This window comes from Mirounga leonina, unplaced genomic scaffold (genome assembly GCF_011800145.1).
Source record: "Mirounga leonina isolate KUSES-001 unplaced genomic scaffold, KU_Mleo_1.0 Mir_154, whole genome shotgun sequence".
In the NCBI taxonomy this organism is placed as follows: domain Eukaryota; kingdom Metazoa; phylum Chordata; class Mammalia; order Carnivora; family Phocidae; genus Mirounga; species Mirounga leonina.
This window is the reverse complement of record NW_023270389.1, coordinates 35,551,383-35,570,844: the sequence shown is the minus strand read 5'-3', so window position 1 is coordinate 35,570,844 and position 19,462 is coordinate 35,551,383. Positions and strand designations below refer to the sequence as shown.

At 42.6% G+C, this 19,462-nt stretch overlaps 1 protein-coding gene across 1 annotated transcript in view; it reads right to left on the bottom strand.

Annotated features, from left to right (window-relative positions):
* Nucleotides 1-19,462, bottom strand: part of HHAT (hedgehog acyltransferase) — a 348,920-nt gene that overhangs the window by 308,011 nt on the left and 21,447 nt on the right. The window contains exon 2 of the mRNA XM_035010478.1: nucleotides 12,840-12,973. Within this exon, the coding sequence (XP_034866369.1) occupies nucleotides 12,840-12,973 (134 nt within the window). The remainder of the gene's footprint in view (nucleotides 1-12,839; nucleotides 12,974-19,462) is intronic.

Sequence of the window (19,462 nt, the reverse complement as noted above, 5' to 3'; positions counted from 1 at the left end):
GGTGAAGAATTATTCTAAACAGATCACACCACAAAATGATGGTGATCACAGCCCCATGATATGGACATAATGCTAACGAGATTATAAAATGAAATCATATAATAGTAATAAGTATACAATTGGTTTAAAACAAAAAGCATAACGGGTGCCTGGGTGGCTCAGTCGTTAAGCGTCTGCCTTCGGCTCAGGTCATGATCCCGGGGTCCTGGAATCGAGCGCCACATCGGGCTCCCTGCTCCGCGGGAGGCCTGCTTCTCCCTCTCCCATTCCCCCTGCTTGTGTTCCTGCTCTCGCTATCTCTCTCTCTGTCAAATAAATAAATAAAATCTTTAAAAAAAAAAAAAAAAAGCATAACAAAATATTCAAATACTTCTTAAGGGTGTACAATAACCAGGCACACACCGTGATATACCAGGAATGAAACAAAACAAGATTGGCACAGCCTTTGCCTGGGGCTCGTGGTACCCCAAAAGGCTCAGAGTATACAAACAAGGGAAAACCAGTGCTCATCAGACCAACAAACCTACAAAACCACAGAAGAACTGAAAAGGAACTACCCAGAAAGACTGCAGGAAAACCAGGAGAGTGTGTAGTCATTAAGACATAACCCTGAAAGGACGCTGGTTTCATAGTAGGATCTAGGGGCAGAGTCACACACACACACACACACACACACACTAGAGGAGCCCCAACCTCCAACCATGGGCAACACTGCCCCTGGGAACAACAGCAAAGGGCGGGGTGGGAGCACTGGCCTAGGGTGCCACATGGCCCAGCTCCGGGACACATTCCCACTGCATCCCACGCAGTGCAGGGGGCGCTGTGGAGGCGTGTGACTGCAGCAGGGCTCTGGTTCTTTCTGTTACAGCTGCACACACATCACGTTGTGCGTGCGTGAATTGTGCACAGACTCAAGTCCTAGGGAAGAGCCCACAAAGGGCAAACTACTGCAATCCAACAAAGAAGTTAACAGGAACCTCCTAAAATTAACACAAAGAAGGTGGGAAAACCTCTCTTCCTCTTGCCTCTTCTGTTTTGGCTTCGCTTACATACAAATAGCAACCTCCACAAACATCAGAATTGTGCAGAACTGAAACAAAGCAGAAACTTTTTGTTTTTTTGCTTCTTTTTTTAAAAGAGTACAGAGGCAGTGAAATTTACATGCGAAAGCACCAGACTTCCTGAAACTAGAATGCAGCCCCCTCTAGTGGGAAAAAGGAATCCGCGCAGGTAGGAGAAAAATGAAATCCTGTCTGGTGATGCCCAACGGAAATACTGAGACACAATTTTGAAAAGTAAAAAAAGATGAAATTTTAGTATATCTTATTTATTTCAACATGGAATCAGTATTAAACAATTACGAATGAGTCATTTTACATCCCTTTTTCTTTTTTTTTTTTTAGATTTTATTTATTTATTTGACAGAGAGAGAGCACAAGCAGAGGGAGTGGCAGGCAGAGGGAGAGGGAGAAGCAGGACCCCCGCAGAGCAGGGAGCCCAACGTGGGGCTCCATCCCAGGACCCGGGGATCATGACCTGAGCCGAAGGCAGTCGCTTAACCAACTGAGCCACCCAGGGGCCCTACATCCCTTTTTCTTACTAATTCTTCAAAATCCAATACACATGTTATCCTTACAGCACATCTCAATTTGAAGTGGCCCCATTTTAAGGGCTGGTACGGCTAATGGCTACAGTACTGGACAACACAGCTCTAAACCAAAAATCCTCTCTCACGTTTGGAGAATTTCTACAACTCCCCCTTGTCTGATTCCTTGACACAAATACTATACAACATACATTCGCAACCTCTTTGGAATCCACCGTCTTCAAGTGGTCTTAAGTTAGCTGAAAATGCGTGGCTACAGAATTTGGTTGATAGAGGAGAAAGGCCGGCTACAGAATCTGGTTGATAGAGGAGAAAGGCCGTTGAGAACCTGTAGTAGGAAATCTTTCCCTAAAGAGCTTCGGCCCTCAGAATTTCTCTGATGAGACCCTTCAGCTAGAGATCCTATATTCTCACTCAGGGCAAGAGTTTTCATCGTACCTCACATACACTCAAGCAAAAGGACCCTGCAAACGGAGAGAAGCCTTCTCTGCCTGAGCAATTTTCTCCACACCACACAGGCCTGACTCTCAGGCAGAACCAGCTCTTTCTTCGAGGTGCCCTCGTTCTATTTCCCAAAATTCAGCGCTCCACAAAACTGCCTCAGAGCATAGAAATGAAGCAATTTCTGTTGATGAGCCCTCATTACTAAATCAGCTGTTGATTCTCCCCACTCCAACCACCACCCAACAAGAGGATACATCAAAGCCCCATTCTACCTACTGAGTGAGAAGATTTGCATTTTAATCGATGTCAATGAGCTGTGGTGGTAAACCATTTACTTAAAAGTGCTAACTAACCTACCCCTTTAACCCTCAACATTTTGATAGGAAATCATTTCTGGGGTGGGGTGGGGGGTAATTAGAGGGCAATAATCAGGAAGAGGAGGAGACACACACACACACCCTCGTCTGACACGAGCCACTGCCGAGGACCAGCACACCCAATCATGGCTTCACACGTCCTGCTGTTTCTATGCATTTGAAAAATTCCAATCAGCTCCTACTGATTCTTTATTTCTCTAGGAAGCCGCTGGGTACAGCAGACTGTGGCAGTAAATGAGTAGAGAGAGGGAGCAGAAAAGATGGGCTTCTCCAGATAAAAGAATTTAATGATAACCAACTCTCAAAAATTCATATAAAATGTCATATAGAAGGATGAGAAGGTGCTGGTCTTCCCATGACAACTCTTGAGAACTGGGGCCCCCCTCCTCCGCTCTCCCAAATCCCATTCAGGGAATGAAAAGTTGATGTAGAAATAGCCCAAGCAAAATCAAATCATATATGTAGATAGGATACAAAGCAACATACAATATAAATGGCCTTCAAATCTCCCAAATAAGGCTGCTCACCTGTTACTCACCTGAAAGAATTCTGGGGTCTATCAAGGCAAGCCACCAGGCACGCAATTTGCATGGGAATCCTTGGGGCTCCCGAGAGAGGTGGAAGTGCCCCAGACTGAGATGCAAACACTCCAGCAGAGAGGAAGCCATAAGCTCTGGGCATGCTCTTTTGTGTTTGACAGAATGGCAGGGAGCACTGGCTGGAGGAGTAAGGAGCTGTGGGGTCTAACACAAGGGGTTGCCTTCACATGCCCTCCAGCTCAGGCCCTGTCCCAAGTCATTGTGACAAGTTTACTGCAGGTGTTAAGAAAGTCGACTCTGGCTGGGGGCGCCTGGGTGGCTCAGACATTAAGCGTCTGCCTTCGGCTCAGGTCATGATCCCAGGGTCCTGGAATTAAGCCCCACATCGGGCTCCCCGCTCAGCAGGAGGCCTGCTTCTCCCTCTACCCCACTCCCTCGTGCTCTCGCTCTCTGGTTCTCTCTCTAAGTAAAATCTTAAAAAAAAAAATCGACTCTGGAAGCCAACACTCCCCTCCCTTGAGGGCCAGTGTCCACATAGGAGGAGAAGGCCCGTGCAAGCCTGAGAGGAAGGGGTAAGCCAGCAATCTTGGATTCCCAGTAGGAAAGCAGGAGCTCTAACGTTTCCTATGACCCTGGCCACAGGTGACAGAGGAAACAGGGTGAACCGTAACATGAAGCCCGACACACACTATCGATGCTGGCCATCAAGACACACTGCCCAGTGCCTGGCTCCCGCAGGGGCTACACACTTGGGTCCTTTCACAAAAGACCGTTAACTGAAGGACCCCTGGTGGCCCCTCCCATGGTTCCAAGGGCAAGGCCACCTGTTCAAAGACAGGACCAGGGGTAGCCCCCATTACCCACCCCCAAGGCCGCCCACCCCGCACTGGGCCCTACAGAGTTGCCAGCTGGCTTGCAACCAAATTCCTCTGGTCACAAAAGCAAGTGGGGAAAATTACCTCCTGATTACAAAGCCCGCCCCTCATGAGAGGTTAGTGTGCTATGAACACAAAGAAGAATCTGTAAATGTGCTGCTATCTCCTTTCCTTATAAACTGAGACTAGTGATGTGATAAGAACAGGTGAGTTCAGGAATAAACAGAAGGTAAAAGGTGAAAATGTTCAACTATAATTGTATTCCACTTTCAGAACATCTACTATATAAACAAAGAAATTGGACATGGCAATTCAAATGAATCATTTGTTCACACTTGCTTAAATGTCGGGGCTTCCTGGTGCTTACAGAGTTTATTTAGAGAAACATTAACCTCTGCTCACTCAAGTTTTTAAAAATGAAAATAAAGTGTCTGTGAAATGGAAATGCAAATTCATGGGAAATACCACTCTGTTTATAAAAATGTCCCTAATATGCAACTTTTCAGGAAGAGAGCCACACCATAAAACCTGACCCTGGGCTCTGGAAAGCCAAAAGGATCTAGGATGGCCTACAGTTCAATAGAGAGTAATTGTCACAGAAAAAATAAAAATGGTAGAGTTTATAAATAAACCCAAGAGATTGTTTTTTGAAAAAGAGAACAGATCCACTAAGTAGACAAAACCTTTGCTAAATTCCCTAAAACAGAAAAAATGAGACCTGTGTTTCAAAACATGATGTGATCTACAACTGGATGTTAAGACATTTGAAATTTTCAGTGAAAGGGGAAAATGTAGGGGTGCCTGGCTGGCTCAGATGGTGGAGCACGTAACTCTTGATGTCAGGGTTTTGAGTTTGAGCCCCGCATTGGGTGTAGAGATTATGTAAAAATAAAATCTAAAAAAAAAAAAAAAGAAAAATATAAATTACTCAAACTGACTTAAGAAAACCTAAATATAACCTGAAATAACTGAAAGATACTGAAGTTTTCAGTGAATCTATTTCCAAAGAGTCCATGCCTAGACAAACTTACAAGTGAATATCAAATTTTGATGCTGACATCTCATTCACTATTTAAATAGTTCCAAGCAGGGGCGCCTGGGCGGCTCAGTCGTTAAGCGTCTGCCTCCAACTCAGGTCATGATCTCAGGGTCCTGGGATTGAGCCCCGCATCGGGCTCCCTGCTCCGCGGGAAGCCTGCTTCTCCCTCTCCCACTCCCCCTGCTTCTGTTCCCTCTCTCGCTGTGTCTCTCTCTGTCAAATAAATAAATAAAATCTTTAAAAAAAAAAAAAAATAGTTCCAAGCATGCACAATTAAAAACTTCCCCATTCATTTTATAAAGTTAACAGAATGCGGATATTAAAATCTGATGAAACAAAAAATAAAACTACACCAACGAATCTCACTTAGAAATTATTAAAAAAAAAAACCTGGAAACAAGCAGTGTATTTAAAAATACCATAGTCATAGGTTTCTTGTAGGAATCCATATAAGCCATACTGGAAAATGTATAACTTTAAAATATGTCAACAGCTTGAAAGGGAAAAAACTATGCAATCATCTGAATAGATGCTTTAAAAATGAATTCAACATTTACTGATTTTGTTGTTGTTGTTGTTAAAGATTTTATTTATTTATTTGACAGAGAGAGACACAGCGAGAGAGGGAACACAAGCAGGGGGAGGAGAGGGAGAAGCAGGCTCTTGGCTGAGCAGGGAACCTGAGAGGGGTTCGATCCCAGGACCCTGGGATCAGGGCCCGAGCCGAAGGCAGATGCTTAACAACTGAGCCACCCAGGCGCCCCCACTGCTGATTTTAAAAAATTTAGTTAAAGGGAGCTGGCCAGATTCCTTAGCACGATTTAAAAAAAAAAAAAAAGTTTATTCAACTTTTCAGTAATGGTAAAAACAATATAGGGATTTCCATTAAAATTAGAATTAAAATAAAAACAGCATTCTTTCCCAACTACTGTATTGTTCTAAAAGCCCCAGCTAATCAATCATAGATGAAGCAAGACCATTAGCATGATCTGCAGATGAAATTATCTAAACACAAAAATTAGGAAAATCAAAAATAAGTTAATGGAACATTAAGAGAATTCAATAAATAGTTGGAATTTAACATACAGAAACCAAAATAAATAACTTTAGACCAGAAATAATCAGCTACAAATTATAGGAAATATAATTGGAAAATTTCCCAATCATAAAAGGAAAAAAAAAAAAAAAGACTCAATCTGAGGAATTTTAGCAGGACCTGTTATGAAGAAGATCAGCAACCTTTACTAAGGGAAATAACAGAAGACCCTGAATGAATAAAGAAAAAATACCACATCTGTGGGTGGAAAAATACAATAATATAAGAATATTAATTATTTATAAATTAATTTCCTGTAATTCTAATTAAAACCCTAATGAAATTTTTTCAGAACAGTTTCAAATATGTATATGGAAGAATAAACCAGTGAGAATAGCTAAGTGTGGAAATGAAGAACGATGAGTAGTAACTTATTCCACCAGATACTCAAATATTTTATAAAGCATTTTTAATTAAAACAGTGCAATAATGATGTATAAACTGATGGAGAAATCAATGAAACAGAAAAGAGCTCCCCAATCGAAACAGTCTGGTGTCTATATAAGCATTTAGCAATGACAGGAGCACGTCGGTGGCTCAGTCGGTTAAGCGGCTGACTCTTAGTTTTGGCTCAGGTCTTGATCTCCCAGTCATGGGATCGAGCCCCACCTTGGGCTCTGTGCTGCGCGGAGTCTGTTTCAGATTCTCTTCCCCTCTGTCCCTTTCCCCACTCACACACATGCACATGTGTGTGCGTTCTCTGTCTCTAATAAATAAAATCTTTTAAAAAAAGAATGTTGCAATGATCAAGATTGCATCATAATTCAATATGAAAAGAAACAGTTAATCATGCTTGGTTATCTATTTGGGAAAAAATAATTTAACTTTTCACTTCAATCATATGCCAAATACATGTGAGATGGGCTAAAGAAGAAAGGCTCAACTTGCTGAAACACAAGAAGAGGGACACTCTCCAAAAGAAGAAGTATTGGCACAACCTTCCTGGAGAACAGTCTGGGGAAGTCTATCAAGAACCTTAAAAATATTCATGTAGTTTGACTCTGCAATGCCTCCTCTGGAAATCCTTCTGAGAAAAGCTATCAGGTATGATACAACAATATAAATAGATTCTTTACAAAATAAGTGAGCTACACATTCAACTCATACAGTTGGAATGAAAAGGAACAGAGCAAATCCAAAGTAACAATAAGAAATAATAAGAGCAGGTATCAGTGAATTGGAGAACAAAAGGAAACAACTGAGAAACCGAACAAAGCCACAATCTGGAAAGATTCCTACGCTCTCTGGCACAATTGATCAAAGCAGAAAAAGAGGGAGGAAGGGAGGGAGGGAGGGAAGGAAGGAGAAGATGTAAAACAAAATACACAGTAAGAGAGGAAAGCAAAACCACAGAAACAAAAAAATTTTAAATATGAGTATTATGAACCCACACTATACTAATCAAATTGAAAACCTACATAAGTGCATAGATCCCTGGAAAGCTACAAAATGTCAAAATAGGTACAAGAAGAAATAAACCTGAATACAAACCAATAAATAAATTGAAACAGTAGTCTAAGACTTCCCCTCCCGGCTGCTTTCCCAGGTGACTGCCAATCACTCAGGTTTTTAGTGATGACAATTTGACTCTTTTCATTTCAAGAACTGCGTCAAACTGATAGGAACACTACAATATATGGATCTCTTTTAGGTGGGAGCATTAACTCTTTCAAGGTTACTGCATGGCAGATCTCATCTTTCCTCATGTTAAGTGTACGCAGAGGGACATAAAAGTGTTTCTACATCGACTGAACCACAAGGGCATAAACTTGACACAGTAGGTCTGGATTAGCCACAGCGCTGCAGAGGTCAAGGGGAGAAGTCACCAAACACAGCAGATCACCACCACCCCATCCCAAGTACTTCCATATGACTTAGAGATGCTCTACGCCTGGTAGAGTCGGAGGAAGAAGGGGTGTTCTTTTCAGTCCCTGTTGTGAACTTACCAAAAGATTCCATTTGATGAAGGCCATTAGAATCAGCCTGCTGTCCCTAATGGCCTGACAACCCTGCTTCCCCAGACAGAGTGCAGTGAACAGGACGCCTGGTCCACACCCAGAGAAAGCAGCCATGCAGATGCCCACTGGTGGCATTTCACTTAGTGGGTAAGTTTTGAGCCTGTATTATGTTCTAGGCACTCTATTTGCTCCAGATACAAACATCCCAAAAAAGTTTACAGAAGAGACAGTTTTCCCAGTGACCTACTTCTATCATGCATAAGTAGCACTTTTTCCCAAACTAGACAGTAAGACATGGAGCCAAGACTTAACATTGCACCATTAAACATACTTTGGCAAGACAAGGGGATCCGGCTTCCATGAGCTGAACTGGCAAAAGTGTTAGAGAAAGAAGACATTTCTTGGGAGTAACCTGAGAAACACTTTGGCACTGACATTTAAGGGAAAAACAGGATAAAAGAAGCTTCAGGCTAGGGAGTGGTCACTAATAAGTCAAACAGCATGACAGCCTCTGAATCAGCTGAGGTACAGAAAAGCTTCATACTATCCACAGAAGGTTCCCCTCCCACCCCCATCCCAGCAGCCAGCAGGACACAGAAAGGAAACATTTTATTCCAATTTTTGATAAAATTTTAAAATTTTATAGTAGAATAGACAAAAGGGCCTCCCCTTTTAAAGCGAGGTGCTTTAGGAATTATCAATAAATATGAGTGGCAGAAGAGAACAAATACTGGGTCTCGAGTTGGACACCTCTGTTTTAAACCCAGTTCCATTATGTGTGACCTTAGACAAGTTATATTTTTCAGCCTCTGTATCCTCATCTGGGTAAAAAACGTACAACACCCATTGTAATAGACTCCTAAGATGACGGCCATAAATTCCATGCACATACATGCTGCTCCAGCCATAAAGAGGTGTAGTCTTTACTCCCCTTGAATCTGGACTAGAGCTGTGATTTGCTTTCACCAATAAATGAGGCGGAAGTGAACTGTACAACTTCCCAGGCTGAGCTTCAAGAGATCTGTAGCTTCTGCTTTTGTGTACTTGCAATACTCCCTCTTGAACCCAGCTGTCCTGTTATAAGAAATATAAGCCATGTGGAGAGCCATGCAGAGAGAACCTCTGCATGCTAGCTGACAGCCCCCCACTGAGGTCTTGGCTAGCCACATGAGTGAGCCACCAGATGATTGCAGCCCCAGCTAACAACACACACAGCGGAAGACCTGCCCTGCTGAGTCCAGTAGAGGTTTGTTAAAAACAAACTCATGGACAAAGACTCACAAAAATGAGTTCGTGTAATCCATAACATCAACAAGCCAAAAAAGAAAAACCAATGGTCTTATCAATACAGGCACAAAAAGCATTTGACAAAATCCAACACCCATTTTCAAATAAAAACTCTCAGCAAACTAGAAATAGAAGGGAACTTCCTCAACTGGATTAAGAACACTTACAAAAAACCTACAGTGAACATCATACTTAATGGTCAGAAAGCTTTCCTGCTAAGATCAGGATAAAAGGCAAAAGTGTCCCCTCTCACCACTCCTTTTCAATATCATAATGGGAGTCCTAGCTAGTGCAATAAGAAAATGAAATAAAAGGTATACAAAATGGAGGGCACCTGGATGGCTCAGTCAGTTAAGCGTCTGCCTTCAGCTCAGGTCATGATCCCAGGGGCCAGGATCGAGCCCCGCATAGGGCTCCCTGCTTTGCAGGGAGCCTACTTCTCCCTCTCCCTCTGCCATTCCCCCTGCTTGTGCTCTCTGGCTCTATCTCCCTGTCAAATAAATAAGTAAAATCTTAAAAAAAAAAAAAAAAAAAAAGGTATACCGAATGGAAAGGAAGAAATAAAATTGTCTTTGTACGCAGATAATACAAATACCTCTGTAGAAAATCCAAAGAATCTACAAAAAAACTCCTGGAACCAGTAAGTGATTATAGCAAGGTTACAGGATACAGGATTTATATGCAAAAGTCAGTTACTTTCCTATAGATCAGCAATGAACAAGTGAAATTTACAGTTAAGAACACAATACCATTTACATTAGCACCCCCCAAAAATAAAATACTTAGGTATAAATCTAACTAAATACATCCAAGTTATATGTTAGGAGAACTAGAAAACTCTGATGAATAAAAAAAAAAATTGAGATATTCCACGTTCATGGACAGGAAGATGACTCAATATTGTTAAGATGTCAGTTCTACTCAACTTCATGTATAGATTCAATGCAATCCAAATCAAAATCCCAGCAAGTCCCTTTTGGATACTGATGACAAGATTCTGAAGTTTATATGGAGAGGCAAAAGATCCAGAATAGCCAACACAATATTGAAGGAGAAGAACAAGTCAGAGTCACCCAATTTTAAGACTTACTATAACACCTCAGTATCCATGAGACTGTGGCATTGGTGAAAGAATAGACAAATAGAGGAATAGAAAGCCCAGTAAAAGACCCACATAAATACAGTAAACTGACCTTTGACAAAGGAGCAAAGGTAATACAACACAGGAAAGATGGTCTTTCAACAAATGTTGGACCTGGACATCCACATTCAAAAAAGTAAATCTAGATGCAGACTTTACACACTTGATAAAAATTAACTGAAAATGGATATTATAGATCTAAATATAAAATGCAACACTAATTAACTCGTAGAAGATAACATAAGAGAAAATCTAGATGCCCTTGGCTCTAGGAAGTACTTTTTAGATACCCAAGACACAATGTATGAAAGAAACAATTGGTAAACTGGACTTAACCAAAATTTAAAATATCTGCTCTGTAAAAGACACTGTCAAGAGAATAAGGTGACAAGCCACAAGCTGGAAGAAAATATTTGCAAAAATCATTATCCAAAATATACAAAGAACTATTAAAACTCAAGAATAAGAAAATAAACTATCCAGTTAAAAAGTGGGCAAAAGACCTGAACAAACACCTCACCAAAGAAGATTAGATATATACGGCAATGAGCATATGGAGATGCTCCACATCACATGTCATCTGGGAAATGCAAATTAAAACAATGAGATACCAATACACCCCTACTAGAATGGCGAAAATCTGGAACACTGACATCCATTTATGGAAAAGACTACTGATTGGCTGCTAATACCCATTCTTTCCCCCTCCATTTATGGAAAAGACTAGCTGCTAATATTAGCAGCTGATTACCTGCTAATACCCATTCTTTCCTCCTCTATAATAGAACCCTTGAATTTAGCTGGATAAATGGGACTTCCAACCAAAGATTACATTTACTTGCTCCCCTCACAGTTGATGTGGCTACAGGACTGAGTTCTAGCAAATGGTATGTCAATAGGTACGATGTAAGCAACTTTCAAGTCATACTCAGAAAAGAGGAGGGTTTGTCCTCCCCTTCCCTTCCCTTCCATCCTTCCTTCTGGGAGAAAAGTGAACATGACAGCTGGAGCTGAAGCAGCCACCTTACATCATGAGGTGAAGCCACATGACGAAGATGGCAGAGGGACATGATAGAAGGAGCCAGGCTCTTTGATGCTCTCTGGACACCACATGAGCCTTGGAACAGTTATATTGGAGGCTGTGTTTCTGCTGCCAAGCCTATCTTCGAAGTAATATACCATCTCGTAGGGCTGTTGTAAAGTTCGCACAAGACAAGGTACATGGAGTATCTAATATGGTGCCTGACATAGAGCAGGGTTGGCTCCCCCACATGGGAGCTCAGAGGCTCCAGCAGGGGAATACAACTACTTGGCCAGCCTGGACAAAAGAACAGTCCTCATCTACTGTAGATCGTCTGTCTCTGCACCCAAGCCCATGGCCTTGAGTGGGACATATGTAGAATGGGAGAAAAATCAATCCTGGGGATACATATCAAAATCAGTCCCAGTGATCCATAAGGAGGTAGGTGTTCAGAGCAGAGCACTCTCACCTGTGCTTCTCCAAATCCCCCTTTTACCATCTTAAGTGACTTTTCAGCATACTCTCCTGCCAAACTCCACACATAAATATGAAATGTCTTTCACAGCCTTTCCCTGCTTTCTGATCTAAGCTCACCTCCTACCACTGTCCCCTCACATTCTATACTCCAGTCCCACCGAGTGGTTTGTAGTTGCCAGACCATGCTATGCTTCCTCACACCCCAAAGTTTTGTCCCTTTGCCTACAAACTCCTCTCTTTCCACAGATCCTCTGACATCTTCCCTACTCTGCAGGCTCCTGTTCTGTCTCACAACAAAATCGTCGTAAGTAATCATCATCTCCTCTAGGAAACTGTCCCTGATTACAGAAGAGACCATCATGGTCCCTCCTCATTTCTTTCTCCCATTCTTCCATAACATGGGAAGTCTGAGTGGTGCATGGCCACCAAGCTAAAGATGATGTTTCTCAGCCTCCCAGGTGTGTCCATAAGACCTGGCACTGGCCAAGTGGGGGTGAGCAGAAGTGATCAGGGTAACTTGCTGAGCTCCCCTTCAAGGACAGGAGGATTCTCATCCCCCTTCCTACAGGCTGGAATGTGGATTTGGTGATGATTCTTCTTCAACAAGCATACAAAGCACTAAACACAGCAGAACAAAAGGACAAAGGAGTCTAGGCCTCTAATACCGTGAGCTGCCTCCACATGTCTGAGAGCAATGATGATGGAAGAAAGATGGAAGAGGTTACTGCATACCACCTCCACAGCCTTCAATAGCCATTGAATCAAACCCTCCTCTTACAGGATCCACTCCAAGATCAAGGATTGGGGTGGAAAATAGCACTGACTCAGATCATGGACTCAAAGTGTCCCAGAGAGGGGAGAGCAAAGCAGGGGCCAAGTCATCCCCAGCCCATTAGACAATCTTCCTGAATCTTCTACCTCTGAGTACTTCCTTCCTCCTTCCTTTCTTGATAGAAGGTCAGGAAAGTTGGGGCCTTACCTCTAGAAGCTTTGTAAACTTCATAGAAAGAATATAAGTGGAAGCCTAGTGAAGCAAACAGGTAAAAAGACAGTTCCCAGCGGGGCAGCATTGTTCCTTGTGACAAATCGTCCAGGCAGACACACTGAGAGTTTCTAGGAAGAGAAACAGAAATAAAGACATTAAGCCATAGACATGACACTAGGAAACAGAGCATCCTATCAGTTCACTTGCTCTCTCAGGGACCCGTCACTATTTCAGGCGATACAGATATAACACCAGTTATACTTCCTTCTGCCAGTGACCTTATGCATCCTGCATCCAAAATACACACACACACACAAACACGCACACGTACACACCCACGCCCTACCTTCCTTGGGATGGGCAGGTCTCCCCCATGAGCTCCCACAGCCCCCCATCTGCCTCCCATCAGACTGCACACCAGACAGTCACGTGCTCAATGCCGGACACGCCTGCCTCCCTTTGTGGGGTGGGCCTTTGGAGAGCAGGGACCATGATCTCTGAGTCCCCAGTACCCAACACGGGGTGTAGAATGTAGCGAGAGGGGACTAGTGCTCCATGAATAATAAATGGCTTTAAATCCTGAATAGAAGAAAAGTACAGATCATCTCCAAACCTGTTCTAAGCCAACAGCCTTAACCGCCTCGTTCTCCCCTTCAAATGTCATCCCATAGTTGTTTACATGAGTAGGTGAATGAAAACCGCCGTCTTCCATCTTATGTAAACTTTTTTTTTAAGAATTTTTATTTATTTATTTGAGAGAGAGAGAGAGAGAGCATGAGAGGGGGGAGGGTCAGAGGGAAAAGCAAACTCCCCGCTGAGCAGGGAGCCCAATGTGGGACTCGATCCCGGGACTCCGGGATCATGACCTGAGCCAAAGGCAGTCGTTTAACCAACTGAGCCACCCAGGTGCCCCTTATGTAAACTTCTTAAAGGGAAGTGATAACCTGACCCCCAGCATCTGTGGCAGGTCCCACAATATTTAGTCTACCTTCTTACACAGTAATGGAATTTTTAACTGAAGGCATGAATGCTAAGCTCAACTATATAGTGTAGCCAAGTGTGGGCATTTGAATAGCTCAGGCTGTAAAGCTGTGGCCATGCCCTTCCTGGTGGCCAGAACTGGGACAGCCACCTCGGGCCAAACGGTGAGAGCCATGTGGGAAAACAAGATCGAGGAGCCTCTGTCCCTGACTCCATGTACCACCCCACCCCCAAAACTGCCCCAGACCATTTATATCTGGACTATTACATGAAAGAGAAATGCACTTCCAGGTTGTTTAAGCCTCTGCTATTCTCGATCTCTCTCTTACGGCAGCTGTGTCTATATTCTAAGTATTAGAGCAGGTGATAGGAAGTCCTAAAATTCTGCAAATTAAATAATCAGCTCCCCAGTAACAAAGAGTTAGTTAAATGCTCTCAATGCTTTACTTAAGCCTCTCAAATATGTCTCACTGTGGATGCCAAATTAAAATAGGAGCAAATTTTAAGCCCCAAGCAAGCACTTCTCATATGGGACCGTAATGCCAAGAATCAGAATTCACACATCTCATTTTATTTTCACAACACCTAGTGAAGAAGGTGGAGCAAGAGAGAGAGGCATTTTACAGATGACAAATGTGAAGAACAAGGCCACACGGTCAGAAATAACTGAGCCAGAGCTCAAATCCAGGTCTTGGGACCACCGAGACTCCATGCCTCCCCTCAGCCAGAGCCAGCTCCATTAATGCCAGTTTACAAAGTTACTTGTCCCTACAGCCTGGCTCATAATCCACTACACACAAACTCGTCTCTTCAAGCTCAGAGAGATAGAGCAGAAAAATATGCAAACTTTGGCTTTCATAAAATAGGAGGTCAGAAGTCAGCGGTCCTCCACCCAGAGTACCTACTGGTAATGACCTAAAAGTTGCTCAGGCAGTTTGGTCTCCTGCAACCTAAGGGATCCAGAAGGCACTTATGTTTTCAATCCCAAACACTCTCAAGCCCTCAACAACACCTTCTCAGGTCCCCCTGCTATTTTTCAGAACCATTTCTAGCTTTAAACATTTTTACTCACACTTTATTTTTAAATGCCTGGCATCTCCTAGAATACCTGAGAATTTCTTTGTGGAATTTTGTGGGAATAGCGTAGTCTTCCCATTAGTGGGAAGTTACCTTTAACCTCTGGGTTTTATGGGTCTCTTTTCAAAGGATGTTGGTATTATATTGGATGGCCTCCTCACCTCCATTTAGAATATGTGATTAGCAAAGTCTGAACCCCTAAAAATGCTACTAAAATGTGAACATAATCTTAGAGATGAAAGTTATAGAAGCCCTGCTGTTTAGAAGCTTTCCAGGGACATTCTCTTCTAGGACAATTCCTCTGCATTAATTAACTGTGGGGAACCAAAAAATTCAGTGTTAAAACGTTTCCCTTTCTGGTGCTCTTAGCTATATTGTGCACGTTTTGCAGACACCTACACAAATATACATAGTAACGAGCAACAAAGCAGCAGAGCTGAATCTTCACATTAAAAATGTGGGGACTGGACCAAATAGCCTCCACCTGACAGCATGCTAGGAAAGCCTGCATCAAGCAGATGGGGGAGGCGGGGGAGAGTCAGAGTGCGGGGGGTGGGGGGAGCTCTGCCATTTACTGGTAGAGGAACTTGAGTGGGTCAAACCTCTTAGATAGGTTTCCTCACAGGGTTATTGAATTAAAATTTAATGTAAAATGCTTATCTAAGGCCTGGCACCAAGTAAGTGCCCCCAAAATATTAGCTATGATCTGTCCAACAGGTCCAGTTAGTGAATTTAATTCATCAGAAGCCTACCTCACCAGAGCTCTGGTTTTCTTCCTGATCTGATGAAATTTCACGGACCCTCCGTGTGGCGTGGTCATCCCACCTGCTGCCAGGCTTCCCTCAGCAGAAGGGCATCCCCAGAGCTCTCACTCAGGTCTCACGTGTTGTCCACACCCAACCCAACCCCAGGCCACCCCGACAGCAAACAAACTGTTGGCCCCCCCTTGGGGGTCACCTGGACAGCCTTCTGCCCAGCATCTCTTCTTCACCACGTCTTTGCTTATCCCCAAGGGAATGATATGCATATTCCCACTTGTCTTGTTTCATCACTCACAATCCCAGGAATGCCACCTCAAAACACCACCACACAGACACTCACATGTCATCCTTAACAGATCTTTCTTCCCTACGCCTCTCTTTTCAGCTCTTGCCCACCTATCTCAAGAAAATTCCTCTCCCCAGTGCCTTCTTCTGTATTCATTTCAGCTGTGCCTTCAGAAAGCAAATCAGAGTAGATATGTTTAAAGGATTCAATGACCCAACAGTATCAAAGAAAAGGCAAGTTGGACACTGGGGAATATAACTAGAACTTTTAAGTGTCCAAATCCATACAGGTTCCTAAACACTCAGAAAACTCTCAAGTTTCTATTTCTCGTTCTCTGAACAAGCACGCTCTTCTTTAGGGATAGGCTATCATGATAAAAATCAAAGAGGTCCTTACTCAAATGTGTAAGTAATGCTTCTTTTCTGTTGTTCATGCACAGATCCCGTCCTGCAACAGCATTATCAGCTTAGTGGGTATCTGCGAGACAGCCCAGAAACTAATCACCATTTGTAAATTACTTCTACAGGAAAAGCCAACAGATAGGAGTATAGCCTGTGTTTAAGTAAATGCCTACCTGATTAATCTACGTAACCGAGGCTGTACCATTGATCTGTGAGAGCTAAGAAGAGATGCCAGGATGTGTGATGGGAAAGGGATGGGTCTGAGAAGTCTGCCGCCTTAGTGGAAATACTGGTCAGGACTGTGAAGAAGTACAAATGTAGATAGTGGAGGGGGAGGGAGAGCAGGAGTCACGTGGCAGAGGGTCTTAAACATAAAGTATTACAAGTTTGGATTTGATTTGCTGAAGAAACCTCAGGCTTATGAGCCAGTACATTTAACTATTTGAATGAAGCTTCAGGAAGAAGCCCTTTGACAGTGTGGTAATCTAGAGGCAGGAAGGGCAGCAATTCGGGGGGAAGTAGAGAGAAAGTGCTAGAACCAAGCAACACAAAGAAAAATTACGTCCTTCCTGGACAGGAAACCAGTCCAGGAAGCAGTAGGATTGAAAAAGAAGAAAACAATAACAGCAACTCCAAAGCTGTAAGATCACAGTATCTCAAAGCTAAATGTTATTGACAAGAGGAGAATATTTGAGGTAAATGAAGACAAAGAGAGAGAAAGTACATTTAATATTAGGTGTTGGAAGGAAATCATAGCAGGTTCCTCTGGGATCAAAGGGAAAGAAGTCAGACTGGAGTAACAAGGAATTTTACCTACATATTGGGGTGTAAAAGCCCCTGAGGCTGGGTATTTCAAAAAAGTATTTATCTGGGGATTATAGAACTCAAGAGGCCCACAGAATAAAATCCTAGCTGTAAAATGGCAGCTAACAGTTTTTTCCATACTGAAGAAACATACATTTGCATTTACTTTGTGATTTAACACTCCACCTGCTTTCAAAGATATCATCTACTCTACTCCTCACCAGGAGGGCTAACAGTTAGCTCTTTTTCAGGAATCAGAATCCTGCTCAGTGAAAGCCAGCGATCTGCCCAAGCACACAGAGAAGCCAGTGATGGGGCAAAAACCAGAACCCAATTTCCCGGCTCCCACTCTTTCACAGGCAGAAATCCTGCTCCTTAGTCTTGGCAGAGAAGCACAGCTCACTATGCCAAAGCCAAAAATGTGCATAAACATAACTTCTGTAAGATGCTTTCCCCCAGCAATTTCCAATATCACTTCAAATGTATCTTTATTTTTGATGCATGCTACAAATGGATTCCAACACTTCCATTTTAAATGTTTTCTACTGCTTGGTCTTGATATATCCAGTGTGAATGAGCTATAACCACACCCCAACATGCACTAGAGGACTTTCAAAACAGCACTCAGCACTGAGCTAATAATCCTTAGGTACCAGCATCATCATTGTTACTTCTACCAATTAACGGTTGCTCAATGTCCTAAACTGAAATTTTCCTCTACTTAGTTTTCTTATACTTTAGTAACAACTGTACTATAGTAAGTGCTATTTATAGGCTACTTATGCCAAGCAAGCACTTTACAAGTATTATCTCATTTAATCTTCATAACAACTTTTTAAGGTTGGTACTTTTGGTACCCTCATTTAACACAAAAGAAAACCAAAGCCCAGAAAGGTCAAGAAATTTGCCCCAGATCACACAGCTGATAAGCAGCAGAGCTTAGCTTCAGACCCACCAAGTCTAACTCCAGAGCCTTCCCTCAGCCACCTCCCTATTCTTACGAGATTCATTTTTTTCAATGTCTATGATGAAATCAATCCATTAGGAAACCTAGAAGTTATACAAGCTACATACAAGCAAAAGAAAATTTTAAAGTCATGTGTAATTTAGATACTCCCTAGAAAGAAAATCTGTAAATCAACTAGATGTAATCAAAACACACATGAACCATCTAACTCATATTTTCCTTAAAAGATTGACTGAAGATGACAAACTAAACCAATTTACTCAGATATAAGAAGGGAAAGTCAGCAGTTACATAGAGATAAGGGCAGAGTAAAATTGAAATAATTCTAAATTTAGGAACAAATGAACACTCTGGAAATCACAAAGTAATAAAAGCAAAAAGAGCAGACTTACACTGAAATGACAATGGCTTTGAAGAGAAGCAAAGAGTAGGGCGATATTCTAGCACATTTGGAAAAATTAGGAGACTTGCTCCTTTCTAGGGTCCAATGTGATGAAACAAACTTATTTTGCAGAATACAAATTGGAGGACTCTCACGAGGAAACCCAAATCGAGACACACTGTGTCCTCTCACGTCAGTTTTCTCCAAACCATACTCAGGAGTCTTACAAAGAGTCTTCTTCTTTTACTATGTAAGACTAACAAAAAACATTTCTCCAAACCCAGAAAGGCTTCACTAACATGCAGTGATGGTTGGGTGGGTTGGAGGAGGTCCGCTGGACTGGGCAGAATGTCTAATTACAGAATATTTTACAATACCTGCACGACTTCCAAACATGCACCAAAATATCATGTATCAGCCATGTCTCACTGCACCATAAAACACCCCAACACACAGTGGCTTAAAACAACAAAGATCCGTTTTCTTCGTGATTCTGTGGGATGGCGATGTGGGCCATTCTCCTGATCTTACCGGGCACCACGCTTGTACCTAAGTCACCGCACAGCTTAACAGGGACTGGAGGGGCCAAGAGGACCTCACCCCCGCCTAGCAGCTTCTCCTCTAGGCAGGTCTGACCCTTCACAGCACGGTGGCTTCGGGGGTTCAAAAGAACAAAGACAGAAGGGGCAAGGTCTCTTAAGGACCAGGCTCCAGAATTCACAGAACACTCTATTGGTCAAAAGACCAGTCCAGATCCAAGCAGGAAGAGAAGAGTGATTCCATCTCGTTACGAGAGAACACAGCAAGCGCACCTTCAAAGGGAGCAGTGACACAGCCTACCACTCCAGTATGTGAGAGTCACTAATACATAAATCCTAGAAAGTTACTGGGAAAACTGCAATTCACAAGGGAGCTTTAGTACATAAAATGTCACAAAGGTTGATTATTTGTATATGAA